Genomic DNA, 17,960 nt, shown 5'->3' on the forward strand with positions numbered 1-17,960 from the left:
AGGCTGCAGTGAGCTGAGATTGTGCCACTGCACTCCAGCCTGGGTAACACAGCAAGACTTTGTCTCAAAAATAAATAAATAAATAGCAGAGCCTGAAACTAATCACAAGAAAACATAAACAAACCCAAAATGAGGAACATTCTACTGAAAGAAAAGCGGTGGCAAGAGGGCTATATTATTTCAAAATATCAACATCATAGAAGACAAAGAAAAGCTATAGAAATGTCCCAGATTAAAGGAGGCTAAATAGACCTCACAATTGAATGCAGTACCTGACTGTAGCCTGAGTCCTGCACTGGAGGAAAAAATGCTATAAACACAGTTGGGCCACTCAACTAAACTGGAATACAAATAGTAAGTTAAAAACTTGTATCTGTGCTAAATGTACTGAGTTGATAATTGTACTGTGGTTATGTAAGAGAACACTCCTATTTTAGAAAATTAACACTAAAGTATTTGGGGCTAAAGAGACCTGATGCATGATATATGTAAATTTCCTTTGGAAAAACCAGATATAGATGGATGGATGGATAGATGGATGGATGACAGAAAGATATAGATAGATAGACAAAGATGAAAGAAAGAAAGAAAGAAAGAAAGAGAAGGAAAGAAAGAAAGGAAAGGAAAGGAAGGAAATCAAATGATAAAGCTAAAGCAAATGGGGTAAAATTCTATAAGTGAATCTAGGTAAAAGCTACATACAATTTTCTTTGTACTATTTTTATTTTGCAACTTCTCTAAGTGAGATTCTTTCTTTTCTTTTTTTTTTTTTTTTGAGATGGAGTCTCACTCTGTCACCCAGGCTGGAGTGCGGTGGCACAATCTCAGCTCACTGCAGCCTCCACCTCCTGGGTTCCAGCAATTCTCCTGCCTCAGCCTCCCGGGTCGCTGGGATTACAGGGACATGCCACCACACCCAGCTAATTTTTGTATTTTTAGTAGAGATGGGGCTTCACCATGTTGGCCAGGCTGGTCTCGAACCCCTGACCACAAGTGATCCGCCTGCCTCAGCCTCCCAAAGTGCTAGAATTATAAGCAAGAGCCACAGTGCCTGGCCTGAGATTATTTCCAAACAAAAGTTTTTAAAATTATGACCCTGAATCATCAGTAACATTTCAAGTGATATTTAGTATACTATTTTAAAAAGGAAAGATGTATCAATAAATTTTAGGAAGAGTAGAGCTAAAAAGCTTAAAATTTGAAGTTTTGAAGTTTTGAAGAAGTCTAGTCTTTGGCTCACTTCAAAATTCCTTTTTATGGAACCCTTGATTTCTTGAAAAATTCTGAATGAATAAAATGTGACTCTGTAACATTTTCTCATTGCCAACAGCTTTTGCCAAAATGATGTAAACAAATATTCTTCCATGCATGCTTCTCCAGATGATTTTACATCTTGTTCTTAACCTCATAACACCTCTAGAAAGTACTATTCCCACTTCACAGAAGAAGAAACTCAGACACCAAGACCAACCCCATGCAACAAAGGCCAAATCTTTCCAAGAAGCATGGTAGCTCTGGCCAGATCCTTCAAGGGGAAATATTTTTACAGATAGCCTCTTCCACAGGTGAAAGACATCCCTGTTGTTCTTTTTTTTTTGTTTTTTTTTTGTTGTTGTTGTTTTTTGTTTTGTTTTGTTTTTTGAAATGGAGTCTCACTCTGTTGCCCAGGCTAGAGTGCAATAGCATGATCTCGGCTCACTGCAACCTCCACTTCCTGGCTTCAAGCGATTCTCCTGCCTCAACCTCCCCAGTAGCTGGGACTACAGGCACCCACCATCAAGCCCAGTTAATTTTCGTATTTTTAGTAGAAACAGGGTTTCATCATGTTGGCCAGCCTGGTCTCGAACTCCTGACTTCAAGTGATCCACCTGCCTTGGCCTTCCAAAGTGCTGGGATTACAGGTGTGAGCCACCATGCCCAACCAATCCCTGTTTTCTTGAACTACCCACAGGGTTACTTCCTGCTCACAAGCAGGACTGTTTCTCACACTCCGCCAATTGAGACAATCACCAGATCTTGCATGCGAGGAAGCCCTCCCTTACCTCTAAGCAGTAACCGAAGTTGTGGAATATTTTTGGCTACTTCAAGTCACTTGATGCCAGGAAAAGTTGAGTCAAAGGAATAGGACAAAAATTCCCTTGGCATCAGTTAAAAACACCTTCTCACCTCCCACTGACACAGCCTCTTACATCTTTCTCTTCCCCACCCATTTTGGCCTGCTTTCTTGCCCTATCACTTCCCTAAGATGCTCATTTCCCCCGGTCTTCCCCAGCACACAATGACGGCAGACAGGGTGGTGCGAGCCCCCATGTGTCTATGGCATGTTTCAGGAGACAACGCTTCAGACCGACAGCTTAGCCTCACTACTCACTGAAATCACTTGGGTCTCTCCAGGTTTGTCCAGGTTCTCAAATACAGCCTCTTGTTTATCGGCTCGGACTTCAATGAGGTTTTGCTTGTAGTTAACAGTGAGGTTCCGCTCCCGGATGATCTCCTGCAGGGCATCTGCATACTTCTTAACCCCAAAAATGGCTCCAAGAGAAGTATTGAAAATGATATTGGCCTTGGATCGCTTCCCTGTCTGAGAAAAAAAAGAAAACCATTAACACCAAAGCATGACTCCAGCTGCCTTCTTTTTAAAAAAAAATCTAGACAAGAATTAAAACCCTCAGCAGAGACTTTGCTAGTTTTTGCCACCATTATGTCCTGGCAGGGCAACGGGTAGACCAATCCACTGCCTCCTCCTTACGTTCTGCCTATGACATACAACTAAGTATACACTTGAGTTGGGGGCTGACGTGGGCACTGTTCAGCTGAAGGCCAGAGGTGAAGGCTAGGTCCAGGTCAAGATAGAATAGAGCAGAATGGAATGTTTACTCATATGTTCATGTATTCATTCACTCAATAAATATTTAACAAAGTTCTAGAGTTGGCCAGATACTGTCCTAGGTGCTGAGGGAACAGCAGTCAGCAAAACTGAGTTCCAGCCAGGCGCAGTACCTCATACCTGTAATCCTAGCATTTTGGGGGGCCGAGGTAGGCAGATCACCTGAGGTCAGGAGTTCCAGACCAGACTGGCCAACATGGTTCAAGATCAGCCTGTCTCTACTAAAAATACAAAAATCAGCTGGGCGTGGTGGCAGGTGCCTGTAATCTCAGCTACTCAGGAGGCTGAGGCAGGAGAATCGCTTGAACCCAGGAAGCAGAGTTTGCAGTGAGCTGAGATCGCACCATTGTACTCCAGCGTGGGTGACAGAGCAAAACTCTGTCTCAAAAAAAAAAAAAAACTAAACTAAAAAGCAACAACAAGACCCTGATTTCCTACCTTCTTGATATTGTTCAGAGAGGCCAATATTCTCCCAAATGCCGAAGATCTTATGGTACTCGAAAGAGAACGTTCCTCTTAGGTCATCCAAGACTTGGGAGAAAAGAATTACACAAAGGAAGTTTCCAGGACAGAAGAAACAGCTAGTTTCTTATTCTTTCCTTTGCTCGGCTCCTTTCAGGACTTGCTTATCCGGATCTCACCATTTGAAAAAGTTAGGTGAGTAAGTGCCTCAAAAGGTTATGCCAACCCCTTAGGACCCAGGATGAACTTTCTTGGAGTCAGAAATGATTACTGGAACTGTCTTTAATTCCCTACCTCACAGGGCTGTTGCAGTTTAAAGAATTCAGGGGATGGTCTTGCCCAGTCCCAGCCTCCACGCACACATTCAACCACTCCCCAGCCCGTTCTTCCCCACCCTTCTTCCTGTCTGTTCCCGTACGTGACTATGGGCTGCTTGGAACCCTGCCACGGTCTCAAGCCAAACCACACTTTGATAAACTAAATGTCACACCCCAGGCAAGAGCAGGGAGGGCAAGAACAGCTTCCCTCCCAAGCTTAAGCCAGGTGTACTGGAGCTGCAGACACCTGCTCTTACACAGAGAGCATTTGGAGGATGCTGAGAAAGTCTCCTCCTGCCCAAATATCTCTTTCCATGAAGGTTTAAAGTTACATGAGAAGATTTTTTTGCTTTCAAAATTGGCATTTTTCCTATCATATTTTTTTAAATGTATACCCAAAGGACAGAAAATACTCATGAGCTTAAACTTGAGTGGAAGTAGTTGATAGCATTATGGATAAAAATGAACAATCTGCAACTCATTGTCTAACTATGTGGAAATATTTAAACAATCTCTCCAGTAGACTTTTTTTTTTAAGATGGAGTTTCGCTCTTGTTGCCCAGGCTGGAGTGCGATGGCCCGATCTGGGCTCACCACAACCTCCACCTCCCAGGTTCAAGCAATTCTCCTGCCTCAACCTCCCAAGTAGCTGGAATTACAGGCATGTACCAACACGCCCAGCTAATTTTTTTGTATTTTTAGTAGAGATGGGATTTCTCCATGTTGGTCAGGCTGGTCTTGAACTCCCAACCTCAGGTGATCCACCCACCTCGGCATCCCAAAGTGCTGGGATTACAAGTGTGAGCCACCACACCCAGCATCCAGTAGACTTTTACACACATATTTAAAAAGTATGTAACAAAGACTATTTAATATTACATAATATATCTAAATTTTTCATGTACACTATGACTGTAACCATATTTAAGTATACAGAAAAAAAGCTAGAAAGCCATGTCAAATTGAAAACTGCAGCTTTATTAAAGCAATTGGATCATGAGTGATTTTCTCCTCTTTTCTATTTTATAAACTTCCAGTTATCTAATTTTGTACATATGTAACAAAAATTTAGAGATAAAAAGGGATTACGATAGAGATAAAATGGAATTCCTGCAATCAGTGAATCAGCACTGTATTCCCTGCTCATCTCTGTCCCCGGAAAGGAAGCATACCTTCCTGAAGTAGGCTTCTGATAAATACATGATCTTCTGAGGGGCTCCAGCACACTTCACTGGAGTATTTGGGAAGGTAAAGATGGCATTGCCCTCCTTGAAGTCCTGCAGAGCTTTCCATGTCTTCTCTACAGTCTTAACTGAATAATTCGACCCTATTTTGGGATGAGCAAAACCTTCAGGTAGGCCTTTAATCTGCAACAAAGTACACAAAAATCATTTTAAACAAAAGTGCAAATGTCCTTAGAGTCCTTGTTCTTTGCCACTTCTACAGCCTTTCAAATATTTCAGTACTATGACTACCCACCAATACCCACAGGCCTAGAGCAGGCAGGTGGGTGAGGGTTCCAAGACCAGAGCTGTGGCATCTGCAGTCACCTGCCAAACTGCAGAGTGGGCCCAGCTCAGAGGAACCCTCCAACTCCCTGGCCTTGAGAACATAATTTGAATACCACTTTTCCCACCATCAGAGTGAGGACAAGACGCCAGCCAGCCTTCCTTTTCGGAGAACCAGTTGACTTACTGGAAAGAACAATTGGCAGGACCAAGTGCCATTTATATCATCAAGAATTTAAATCACCCTTTATCAGGTTGTACCAGACAAAACTCTAGGTAAAGGCATAAAGCCAGGTACCTAAAAACATGGACTTTAGGATCCCACATGCCAGTTTGAGTCCTGGCTCTTCCACTTACCAGCATTGTGACCCTGCATAAATTATGTAATACTTCTAAGCCAGTAGGTCTCCGAGTGTGGTGCTCAGACCAGCAGCACACGCACCACCTGGGAACTTGCTAGAAATGCAGATTATCAGGCCCCACCCTAGACCTACTGAATCAGAAACTCTGGGAGCAGGCCCAGCAATCTGTGTTTTCACAGGCCCTCCAGGTGATTCAGATGCACACTCAGGTTTGAGAATCTCAGCGTTCACCATCTGTGAAATGGGGATAAGGTATCTGCTTCACAGGGTTGTGGGCAGAAGCAAACGAGGCCATGCATGTAAAGGACACATGCACCTGGCAAATATCCTGTAAATGTTAGCTGATTATTGCCAATAAGATCAACTGGATACCTATTATAAATGTTAGAAGGCTCATAGAGTGCAATGAAGATGTCACAGACTGAGTTAGAGACTTAAGTCCCAGTTCTTAACAAGAACAGGTTCAACTTCAATCATCAAGAAACAGTCATCCAGCCAGGCGCTGTGGCTCACACCTGTAATCCCAGGACTTTGGGAGGCAGAGGCGGGCGGATCACGAAGTCAGGAGATTGAGACAATCCTGGCTGACATGGTGAAACCCCATCTCTACTAAAAATACAAAAAATTAGCCAGACGTAGTGGTGGGCACCTGTAGTCCCAGCTACTCGGGAGGGTGAGGCAGGAAAATGGCGTGAACCCGGGAGGCGGAGCTTGCGGTGAGCCAAGATGGTGCCACTGCACTCCAGCCTGGGCGACAGAGCGAGACTCCATCTCAAAAAAAAGAAAAAAGAAAAAAGAGGGGGCGGAGCAAGATGGCCGAATAGGAACAGCTCCAGTCTCCAACTCGCAGCGCGAGCGACACAGAAGATCGGTGATTTCTGCATTTCCAACTGAGGTACTGGGGTCATCTCACTAGGGAGTGCCGGACAATCGGTGCTGGTCAGCTGCTGCAGCCTGACCAGCGAGAGCTGAAGCAGGGCGAGGCATCACCTCACCTGGAAGCGCAAGGGGGAAGGAAATCCGTTTTCCTAGCCAGGGGAACTGAGACACACAACACCTGGAAAATCGGGTAACTCCCACCCCAATACTGCGCTTTAAGGAAACAGGCACACCAGGAGAATATATCCCACACCTGGCCAGGAGGGGCCCACGCCCACGGAGCCTCCCTCACTGCTAACACAGCTGTCTGCGGCGATCTATCCGCAAGGCAGCAGCGAGGCTGGGGGAGGGGCACCCGCCATTGCTGAGGCTTAAGTAGGTAAACAAAGCCACTGGGAAGCTCGAACTGGGTGGAGCTCACAGCAGCTCAAGGAAGCCTGCCTGTCTCTGTAGACTCCATCTCTGGGGACAGCGCACAGCTGAAGTCCAATAGGGGAAGCAGCGGGGGCCGGTGCAGACGCCAACGACTCTGACAGCTTTGGGGAGAGCCGCGGATCTCCCAACGCGGAGGTTGAGATCTGAGAACGGACAGACTGCCTGCTCAAGTGGGTCCCTGACCCCTGAGTAGCCTAGCTGGGAGACATCCCCCACTAGGGGCAGTCTGACACCCCACACCTCACAGGGTGGAGTCACCCCTGAGAGGAAACTTCCAAAGGAAGAATCAGACAGGTACACTCGCTGTTCAGCAATATTCTATCTTCGGCAACCTCTGCTGCTGATACCCAGGCAAACAGCGTCTGGAGTGGACCTCAAGCAATCTCCAACAGACCAACAGACAGTCCTTCTGACTGTCAGACGGAAAACTATCAAACAGGAAGGACACCTATACCAAAACCCCATCAGTACGTCACCATCATCAAAGACCAGAGACAGATAAAACCACAAAGATGGGGAAGAAGCAGGGCAGAAAAGCTGGAAATTCAAAAAATAAGAGCGCATCTCCACCTGCAAAGGAGCGCAGCCCATCGCCAGCAACGGATCAAAGCTGGTCAGAGAATGACTTTGACGAGATGAGAGAAGAAGGCTTCAGTCCATCAAACTTCTCAGAGCTAAAGGAGGAATTACGTACCCAGCGCAAAGAAACTAAAAATCTTGAAAAAAAGTGGAAGAATTGACAGCTAGACTAATTAATGCAGAGAAGATCATAAACGAAATGACAGAGATGAAAACCATGACACGAGAAATACGTGACAAATGCACAAGCTTCAGTAACCGACTCGATCAACTGGAAGAAAGAGTATCAGCGATTGAGGATCAAATGAATGAAATGAAGCAAGAAGAGAAACCAAAAGAAAAAAGAAGAAAAAGAAATGAACAAAGCCTGCAAGAAGTATGGGATTATGTAAAAAGACCAAATCTACGTCTGATTGGGGTGCCTGAAAGTGAGAGGGAAAATGGAACCAAGTTGGAAAACACTCTTCAGGATATCATCCAGGAGAACTTCCCCAACCTAGTAGGGCAGGCCAACATTCAAATTCAGGAAATACAGAGAACGCCACAAAGATACTCCTCCAGAAGAGCAACTCCAAGACACATAATTGCCAGATTCACCAAAGTTGAAATGAAGGAAAAAATCTTAAGGGCAGCCAGAGAGAAAGGTCGGGTTACCCACAAAGGGAAGCCCATCAGATAACAGCAGATCTCTCGGCAGAAACTCTACAAGCCAGAAGAGAGTGGGGGCCAATATTCAACGTTCTTAAAGAAAAGAATTTTCAACCCAGAATTTCATATCCAGCCAAACTAAGTTTCATCAGTGAAGGAGAAATAAAATCCTTTACAGATAAGCAAATGCTTAGAGATTTTGTCACCACCAGGCCTGCCTTACAAGAGACCCTGAAGGAAGCCCTAAACATGGAAAGGAACAACCGGTACCAGCCATTGCAAAAACATGCCAAAATGTAAAGACCATCGAGGCTAGGAAGAAACTGCATCAACTAACGAGCAAAATAACCAGTTAATATCATAATGACAGGATCAAGTTCACACATAACAATATTAACCTTAAATGTAAATGGACTAAATGCTCCAATTAAAAGACACAGACTGGCAAACTGGATAAAGAGTCAAGACCCATCAGTCTGCTGTATTCAGGAGACCCATCTCACATGCAGAGACATACATAGGCTCAAAATAAAGGGATGGAGGAAGATCTACCAAGCAAATGGAGAACAAAAAAAAGCAGGGGTTGCAATCCTAGTCTCTGATAAAACAGACTTTAAACCATCAAAGATCAAAAGAGACAAAGAAGGCCATTACATAATGGTAAAGGGATCAATTCAACAGAAAGAGCTAACTCTCCTAAATATATATGCACCCAATACAGGAGCACCCAGATTCATAAAGCAAGTCCTTAGAGACCTACAAAGAGACTTAGACTCCCATACAATAATAATGGGAGACTTCAACACTCCACTGTCAACATTAGACAGATCAACGAGACAGAAAGTTAACAAGGATATCCAGGAATTGAACTCATCTCTGCACCAAGCGGACCTAATAGACATCTATAGAACTCTCCACCCCAAATCAACAGAATATACATTCTTCTCAGCACCACATCGCACTTATTCCAAAATTGACCACATAATTGGAAGTAAAGCACTCCTCAGCAAATGTACAAGAACAGAAATTATAACAAACTGTCTCTCAGACCACAGTGCAATCAAACTAGAACTCAGGACTAAGAAACTCAATCCAAACCGCTCAACTACATGGAAACTGAACAACCTGCTCCTGAATGACTACTGGGTACATAACGAAATGAAAGCAGAAATAAAGATGTTCTTTGAAACCAATGAGAACAAAGATACAACATACCAGAATCTCTGGGACACATTTAAAGCAGTGTGTAGAGGGAAATTTATAGCACTAAATGCCCACAAGAGAAAGCAGGAAAGATCTAAAATTGACACTCTAACATCACAATTAAAAGAACTAGAGAGGCAAGAGCAAACACATTCAAAAGCTAGCAGAAGGCAAGAAATAACTAAGATCAGAGCAGAACTGAAGGAGATAGAGACACAAAAAACCCTCCAAAAAATCAATGAATCCAGGAGTTGGTTTTTTGAAAAGATCAACAAAATTGACAGACCGCTAGCAAGACTAATAAAGAAGAAAAGAGAGAGGAATCAAATAGATGCAATAAAAAATGATAAAGGGGATATCACCACTGACCCCACAGAAATACAAACACCATCAGAGAATACTATAAATGCCTCTACGCAAATCAACTAGAAAATCTAGAAGAAATGGATAATTTCCTGGACACTTACACTCTCCAAGACTAAACCAGGAAGAAGTTGAATCCCTGAATAGACAAATAGCAGGCTCTGAAATTGAGGCAACAATTAATAGCCTACCACCAAAAAAGTCCAGGACCAGATGGATTCACAGCTGAATTCTACCAGAGGTACAAGGAGGAGCTGGTACCATTCCTTCTGAAACTATTCCAATCAATAGAAAAAGAGGGAATCCTCCCTAACTCATTTTATGAGGCCAACATCATCCTGATACCAAAGCCTGGCAGAGACACAACAAAAAAGAGAATTTTAGACCAATATCCCTGATGAACATCGATGCAAAAATTCTCAATAAAATACTGGCAAACCGGATTCAGCAGCACATCAAAAAGCTTATCCACCATGATCAAGTGGGCTTCATCCCTGGGATGCAAGGCTGGTTCAACATTCGCAAATCAATAAACGTAATCCAGCATATAAACAGAACCAAAGACAAGAACCACATGATTATCTCAATAGATGCAGAAAAGGCTTTTGACAAAATTCAACAGCCCTTTATGCTAAAAACGCTCAATAAATTCGGTATTGATGGAACATACCTCAAAACAATAAGAGCTATTTATGACAAACCCACAGCTAATATCATACTGAATGGGCAAAAACTGGAAAAATTCCCTTTGAAAACTGGCACAAGACAGGGATGCCCTCTCTCACCACTCCTATTCAACATAGTGTTGGAAGTTCTGGTAGGGCAATCAGGCAAGAGAAAGAAATCAAGGGTATCAGTTAGGAAAAGAAGAAGTCAAATTGTCCCTGTTTGCAGATGACATGATTGTATATTTAGAAAACCCCATTGTCTCAGCCCAAAATCTCCTTAAGCTGATAAGCAACTTCAGCAAAGTCTCAGGATACAAAATTAATGTGCAAAAATCACAAGCATTCTTATACACCAGTAACAGACAAGCAGAGAGCCAAATCAGGAATGAACTTCCATTCACAATTGCTTCAAAGAGAATAAAATACCTAGGAATCCAGCTTACAAGGGATGTCAAGGACCTCTTCAAGGAGAACTACAAACCACTGCTCAGTGAAATCAAAGAGGACACAAACAAATGGAAGAACATACCATGCTCATGGATAGGAAGAATCAATATCGTGAAAATGGCCATACTGCCCAAGGTGATTTATAGATTCAATGCCATCCCCATCAAGCTACCAATGACTTTCTTCACAGAATTGGAAAAAACGGCTTTAAAGTTCATATGGAACCAAAAAAGAGCCCGCATTGCCAAGACAATCCTAAGTCAAAAGGACAAAGCTGGAGGCGTCACGCTACCTGACTTCAAACTATACTACAAGGCTACAGTAACCAAAACAGCATGGTACTGGTACCAAAACAGAGATATAGACCAATGGAACAGAACAGAGTCCTCAGAAATAATACCACACATCTACAGCCATCTGATCTTTGACAAACCTGAGAGAAACAAGAAATGGGGAAAGGATTCCCTATTTAATAAATGGTGCTGGGAAAATTGGCTAGCCATAAGTAGAAAGCTGAAACTGGATCCTTTCCTTACCCCTTATACGAAGATTAATTCAAGATGGATTAGAGACTTAAATGTTAGACCTAATACCATAAAAACCCTAGAAGAAAATCTAGGTAGTACCATTCAGGACATAGGCATGGGCAAGGACTTCATGTCTAAAACACCAAAAGCAATGGCAGCAAAAGCCAAAATCGACAAATGGGATCTAATTAAACTAAAGAGCTTTTGCACAGCAAAATAAACTACCATCAGAGTGAACAGGCAACCTACAGAATGGGAGAAAATTTTTGCAACCTACTCGTCTGACAAAGGGCTAATATCCAAAATCTACAAAGAACTCAAACAAATATACAAGAAAAAAACAAACAACCCCATCAAAAAGTGGGCAAAGGATATGAACAGACATTTCTCAAAAGAAGACATTCATACAGCCAACAGACACATGAAAAAATGCTCGTCATCACTCGCCATCAGAAAAATGCAAATCAAAACCACAATGAGATACCATCTCACACCAGTTAGAATGGCAATCATTAAGAAGTCAGGAAACAACAGGTGTTGGAGAGGATGTGGAGAAATAGGAACACTTTTACACTGTTGGTGGGATTGTAAACTAGTTCAACCATTATGGAAAACAGTATGGCGATTCCTCAAGGATCTAGAACTAGATGTACCATATGACCCAGCCATCCCACTACTGGGTATATACCCAAAGGATTATAAATTACTCTACTACAAAGACACATGCACACGTATGTTTATTGCGGCACTATTCACAATAGCAAAGACTTGGAATCAACCCAAATGTCCATCTGTGACAGACTGGATTCAGAAAATGTGGCACATATACACCATGGAATACTATGCAGCCATCAAAAAGGATGAGTTTGCGTCCTTTGTAGGGACATGGATGCAGCTGGAAACCATCATTCTTAGCAAACTATCACAAGAAGAGAAAACCAAACACCGCATGTTCTCACTCATAGGTGGGAACTGAACAATGAGATCACTTGGACTTGGGAAGGGGAACATCACACACTGGGGCCTATCATGGGGAGCGGGGAGGAGGGAGGGATTGCATTGGGGAGTTATACATGATATAAATGATGACTTGATGGGTGCTAACGAGTTGATGGGTGCAGCACACCAACATGGCATAAGTATACATATGTAACAAACCTGCACGTTATGCACATGTACCCTAGAACTTAAAGTATAATAAAATATATATATATATATAAAAAAAGAAAAAAAGAAACAGTCATCAAGATGAGCCGGTCCTTCAGAGCCTCCCCAGGCCATTCTCTGGGACACCTCCAAAATCACTCCAGACACCCATCCCTGAGGTCTCAAGGAAACAAAGTCTTCTCGTCTCCTCAGTGGCCTGGGTTCATTACTTATCCACACTCAATGTTAAAAGCAACTATTTCTTTGTTACTGTTCACCCCGTTACAGTTAGATAGTAGTGACATTGGCAGTCTCAATAATAATAACTCTTATAAAATCACCTTGTATGTTAATGTTTTCACAGTTTCAATCAATGCCAACACTGGACAGTCACTATGTACCTCTGAGGGAGGTAGGGGAATATTATTAGCACATAGAATGGATGGAGCACTGCCCAGAATCTTAAAGAACCAGACACCAAGGCCTCTGCCCACCTGCCTGGGGGTCTTCCCACAGGACCACCATACCTTCTAGTTCCCAAAGCAAATCTCATTATCCAAGAGATAAACAAGCAGTTGATGTCTTATCACCTTCATTATTTCTCCCTAGTTTTAAGAAAGTGTCGTTGATGGAAAAGGTTCCGTAAAGTGGTAACCAAGCTCCTTTTAGGAAAACCTGTGTCAAAAAGGGTGGTTTTGACCCCTCATCCAGTCAGAGTTGCTTCCCTGGGAATTCTGAAGCAGAGAGAGCTAGAGAGGAGGGGAGAGAGGAAAAGGGAGAATCAGGGAGAGATGAGATGTGACTTCTCCTTTGGCTTCCAGCAACAGGCTATGCACTAGGGAGCTGTGGACTATCCTATCACAGAGTAGACCAGCAGGCAAGATGGCCTGCTGCAGAGACCCTGTGAAGCTGGTCTGAGAAAGAGGCCGAGAGAGATGGACAAAGACAGACTGCCTGAGTCCAACAGAACTCACAGTGGAGATCCAGTCCTGCCCGAGGCCCACCTACATTCCTGCCCTAGTGTTCCAGAAACATCTCAGTATTTTCATCAATGATCTCCAGTTTTTATTTACACCAACCTGAGTAGTTTCCTTGAATTTGCCATCAAAGAGTCCCAAGTAGCACAGTGACCACGGTTAAGTTACTACATTCCCTTAGCCTCAGTTTCCTATCTATTAAGTGAAGATAAAAATGCCTCCCTCACAAGTAGTTGTAAAGAATCAATTTTTAATTCCTGGCTGGGTGCAGTGGCGCATGCCTGTAATCCCAGCACTTTGAGAGGCTGAGGCAGGTGGATCACTTGAAGCCAGGAGTTTGAGACCAGCCTGACCAACACAGTGAAACCCCGTCTCTACTAAAAAAAAAAAAATACAAAATTTAGCCAGGCGTGGTGGTGGGCACCTGTAATCCCAGCTACTCTGGAGGCTGAGGCAGGAGAATTGCTTTAACCTGGGAAATAGAAGTTGCAAGTGAGCTGAGATCATGCCACTGCACTCCAGCCTGAGTGACCAAACTCTATCTCAAAATAAAAAAGAAACAACATTTGATTCCTAGCATGGTTCCTGGTATGTAACAGAGATTCCATAATCATAGCTACTTGTAAATATCTCTGTGACTTGGTTTGCTACAAGAGGCTGCTATGAACTCTGAGCACTGGCCTCTGCAGTCCTTCTCACATGACACTGGGACTTTGGAAAGACAGTACCATGGAGATGCATTGCCTTTGCTAGGTCAACACTGTGGGGGCTTTTTTTGGAAGGTATGCCCCTCTTGAAAGTAGTTGTAATAGGCACCTTTCTCCATATCGTCTACTTCATAGCTTGCCTGTCATTCTAACAGACTCATGGCCCATTGCACCATGACTCAAAGCCATCTTACAACATACACAACAACTTGTAGCTTCTCTGAACTTTCCCACAACACATCCCAAGACATTTTCACTACCCTTCCTCTGGACATGTCACAATTCAGGTTTCTTTACATAGAAGCACACTTCAAAGATGCTTACTGGGCCAACTCTGATGAAGCCCTTGCCCAGGTCACATTCCTGAAGCTTGTTACCCAGTTAGCACAGATGTTTCCTGTACTCCAACTATTTACTCGTAGTCCCCAACAAGCTTCTGGAAATGATAGTATTTACCGATTTACTCTGCTATGTTTTAGAAAAACAAGCTTGAATCTCACAACTTTCAGACAGCATCTGGCCCCCCAGCTCACTGAAAAGGGAGCTCTGAGGAGCTTCTGGGTGGCCTTTCCATTGCAGCAGTTACTTCACACTAACATCCTAGCATCTACACAACAAAACCCAGATGTCCCTCCAGCAACTGATGAGCTACCTGCTGGTGTTCCACCCCTTAAAGTCTGTTTTAAAATTTATCATCTAAACCCTCCTTCCAAAGTGGAATTTAATCTTCAATATAGCCAACTCAGTCCCACATAGAAAGACAGGTTTCTTATAAATGTAGAAAGAAAACTGCTGTTTTGCAAGAGTTCTCATTAAGGCATGAGCATGCTGAACTCTAATTAAAGCTTAAAGCTAGAACATATTATTATTGACAGAAACTTAGAGAAGTCTTCCTTAAAACTATAAAAGGACTGCCAAGAAATAAAACCAGAAGAGATTTTCTCAGAACCCCTTTCTTGTCAAAATGAATACAATCAAGCAACTAAATGCATCATTTGCTCTTGCCATAGATAAGCCAGCATAACGCAGAAACAGTTTCACACAGTACCTTCTCGTAGTTCAGCTGGATTCCGAGAGCAATAATAAGATACCGGTAGGAGATCTGCAACACAAAAAGACATTATTTTAGGCCAGGACCCAAGAAGCAGCAGCTCAAGGACTGACTCAGGCCCCAGATGTGGTTCCATGTGGTCTGAGGGAGGCAGGGAAATATTACTAGCCCATAGAACAGATGAGAAAACCAAAGCAGAACAAGGTTGGGTTCAGGTTCCCATTTTTTAATCTGAATGTCCTGGGGCTGGGGGAGGTGGGCAGACAGGCAGGGAGGGATGCACGTCCACTCCCCTCATGCCCTCTGCCATCTATGCCTCATACCTCACTGCTTCACAAATATTCTGTAAGCTGCCTAGATCCAGAAAGCTTGAGACAGCTATGTGTTTACACAGTGAGAGGCCACAATTATTTGTACAGTGCTTGTATTAACACTTTTTCATATTGGGAGGTAAGAAAAGGGCTTCCTAATCTTAAAAGACAATCCACTGTCTAAAATCTATGGGGCAGGCCAGGCACAGTGGCTCACACCTGTAATCCCAGCACCTTGGGAGGCAGGTGGATCACTTGAGCTCAGGAGTTGGAGACCAGCCTGGGCAACATGGCAAAACCCTGTCTCTGCAAAAAATACAAAAATTACCCAGGTGTGGTGGCATGCACCTGTAGTCTACAGGGGGGTTGAGGTGGGAGAATCGCTTGAGCCTGGGAGGTGGAGGTTGCAGTGAGCAGAGATCACACCACTGCACTCTAGCCTCAGTGATAGAGTGAGACTGTGTCTCAAATATACACATAAATACATTATATATTAAAAAACTAAAATCTATGGGGTAATATGTGAATCTCAAGCAAGTCTGACCTGTCACGTGGATTGGACCAATATCATAATTGGGAGATTGCTCTTTTGAAGGTCATTGAAAGGCTATGACATAGTTCACCTGATCTTATTTAATGACCTGTATGGGGTGAAAAATGTCCCTTCTTCAAATGTGGGTATTGTATCCATAAGTAGCATGATGGAAATCTGGGCTTAGGACAAAGAGGAAGACAAGTTTAGGCCAAAAAGTGTAAGCAAAGTAGCCGTAAAGTACAAGAACTTGCCTAGAAAACTGGAGTCGGAGAATGATTGCAATGAGACTCAGTAGCCCAGAAAGAAGAAACAGATGGTGATTACCATGATCCTGTACTAAATGGCAGAGCAGAGCAAGCAACCTGAGTGAATCATAGTTGGAGAGAGAGGACTCCAAGACCTGAGAGTGCTTGGCTCTGGTTGAGGAGCCAAGGGAAGCAACATGCAGAATTGGTCCCGCATGGCATCCGGGAGCTTCAGCCCCAGGGGCACCTCCACAGCAGGCTTTCCTATTATGACATGATCACCCTCACCACTGGCCCCTCCTAAGAGTTCCCCAGCACAGTGTGCATGAGGCTTCCTAGCACTTGTTCTCCCCACCACACTGACCACTCCTAGAGGATAAAAGTTACGTCTTATTCCTTATATTCCTAGAATCTAGCACAGTCACTAAAGTGGGGAACTCTGTAATGTTTGTTGGGTGAATGGATAGATGAATGATTTCAGCTGCTTGTGAAAAACACGATTTCCCTAAGTGGATAGATAATATAAGCATTTTCATCTGTATGTTTTCCCTATCCATAGAAAGATGATGTCTCGGCCAGGCACAGTGGCTCATGCCTGTAATCCCAGCACTTTGGGAGGCTGAGGTGGGTGGATCACGAGGTCAGGAGTTTGAAACCAGCCTGACCAACACAGTGAAACCCCGTCTCTACTAAAAATACAAAAAATTAGCTGGACATGGTGGCGGGCGCCTGTAATCTCAGCTACTCGGGAGGCTGAGGCAGAAGTTCGCTTGAATCCAGGAGGTGGAGGTCACAGTGAGCCAAGATCGCGCCACTGCACTCCAGCATGAGTGACAGTGCGAGACTCTATCTCAAAAAAAGAAAAAGAAAAGGAAAAAGAAAGAAAGAAAGATGATGTCTTGAAATTCCATCTTCTGCAGGAAAGGGCACTGGGCCCGTTAAGTGGCTGGCCAAACCGTGTTGAGCAATCCGGGCACGTTAGGTGAGAGCTAGCACGGGGTGTGGCAGTGATGAGCTACAGGTGAAACACATGACCACGGCCAACAGAGGAGCTTTTGGTTTGTGCAAGCCACCACCAAGCATAATGCAACATAATATTGATTATGCTCTGTTTTATTAGAGTATAATATTCATTATTTCTAAGGACTAAAAACACGCCAGCTTAAGATTATGGAGAAAAAAAAATCGTTAAGAGAGAATAAACCCTCCATAGCAACAGAGCAAGAAGAAAACCTCAAGCCTTTTAAATGAGTTCAAGTTTTCAGGTTAGATGACCTAAACCCTCAGGAACCGCAAAAGCTTATAGATAAGACTTTAGAGCAGTTATGTACAACAGTGTAGACCTTGCCAGAAGGCTGAATATCTGCAAGTATTCTCATATTGCACAGGGGTCAGAAGAGGTCAATTCTGACATGAACGCCTTAGTAAACAGGCTATGAATCCTTTGCAAAAGTCTAGGCTCAACTACTAAACAGACATTTCATAGTACTTTTTTAAAAGATTAGCTGGGCATGGTAGTGTGTGCCTGTAAGTCCCAGCTTCTTGGGAGGCTGAGGTAGATCGTTTGAGCCTAAGAGTTCAAGTAACAGTGAGCTGTGATCTCACCACTACACTCCAGCCTGGGCAACAGAGCAAGGCTGAAGGGAGGGGAGGGGAGGGGAGGGGAGGGGAGGGGAGGGGAGGGGAGGGGAGGGGAGGGGAGG

At 43.6% G+C, this 17,960-nt stretch overlaps 1 protein-coding gene across 5 annotated transcripts in view; it reads right to left on the reverse strand.

Annotated features, from left to right (window-relative positions):
* The window catches only part of SQOR (sulfide quinone oxidoreductase), a 64,497-nt gene that overhangs the window by 13,305 nt on the left and 33,232 nt on the right, over window positions 1–17,960 (reverse strand). For all 5 annotated transcript variants that reach the window (XM_033190225.1, XM_033190224.1, XM_033190223.1 and 2 more), the window contains 3 exons: window positions 15,164–15,217; window positions 4,839–5,033; window positions 2,372–2,581 (listed from right to left, as the gene is read on the reverse strand). In XM_033190225.1, coding sequence (XP_033046116.1) covers window positions 2,372–2,581; window positions 4,839–5,033; window positions 15,164–15,217 — 459 coding nt within the window. The remainder of the gene's footprint in view (window positions 1–2,371; window positions 2,582–4,838; window positions 5,034–15,163; window positions 15,218–17,960) is intronic.

The sequence above is a fragment of the Trachypithecus francoisi genome, unplaced genomic scaffold, assembly GCF_009764315.1.
Source record: "Trachypithecus francoisi isolate TF-2019V2 unplaced genomic scaffold, Tfra_2.0 Lachesis_group3, whole genome shotgun sequence".
NCBI lineage: Eukaryota > Metazoa > Chordata > Mammalia > Primates > Cercopithecidae > Trachypithecus > Trachypithecus francoisi.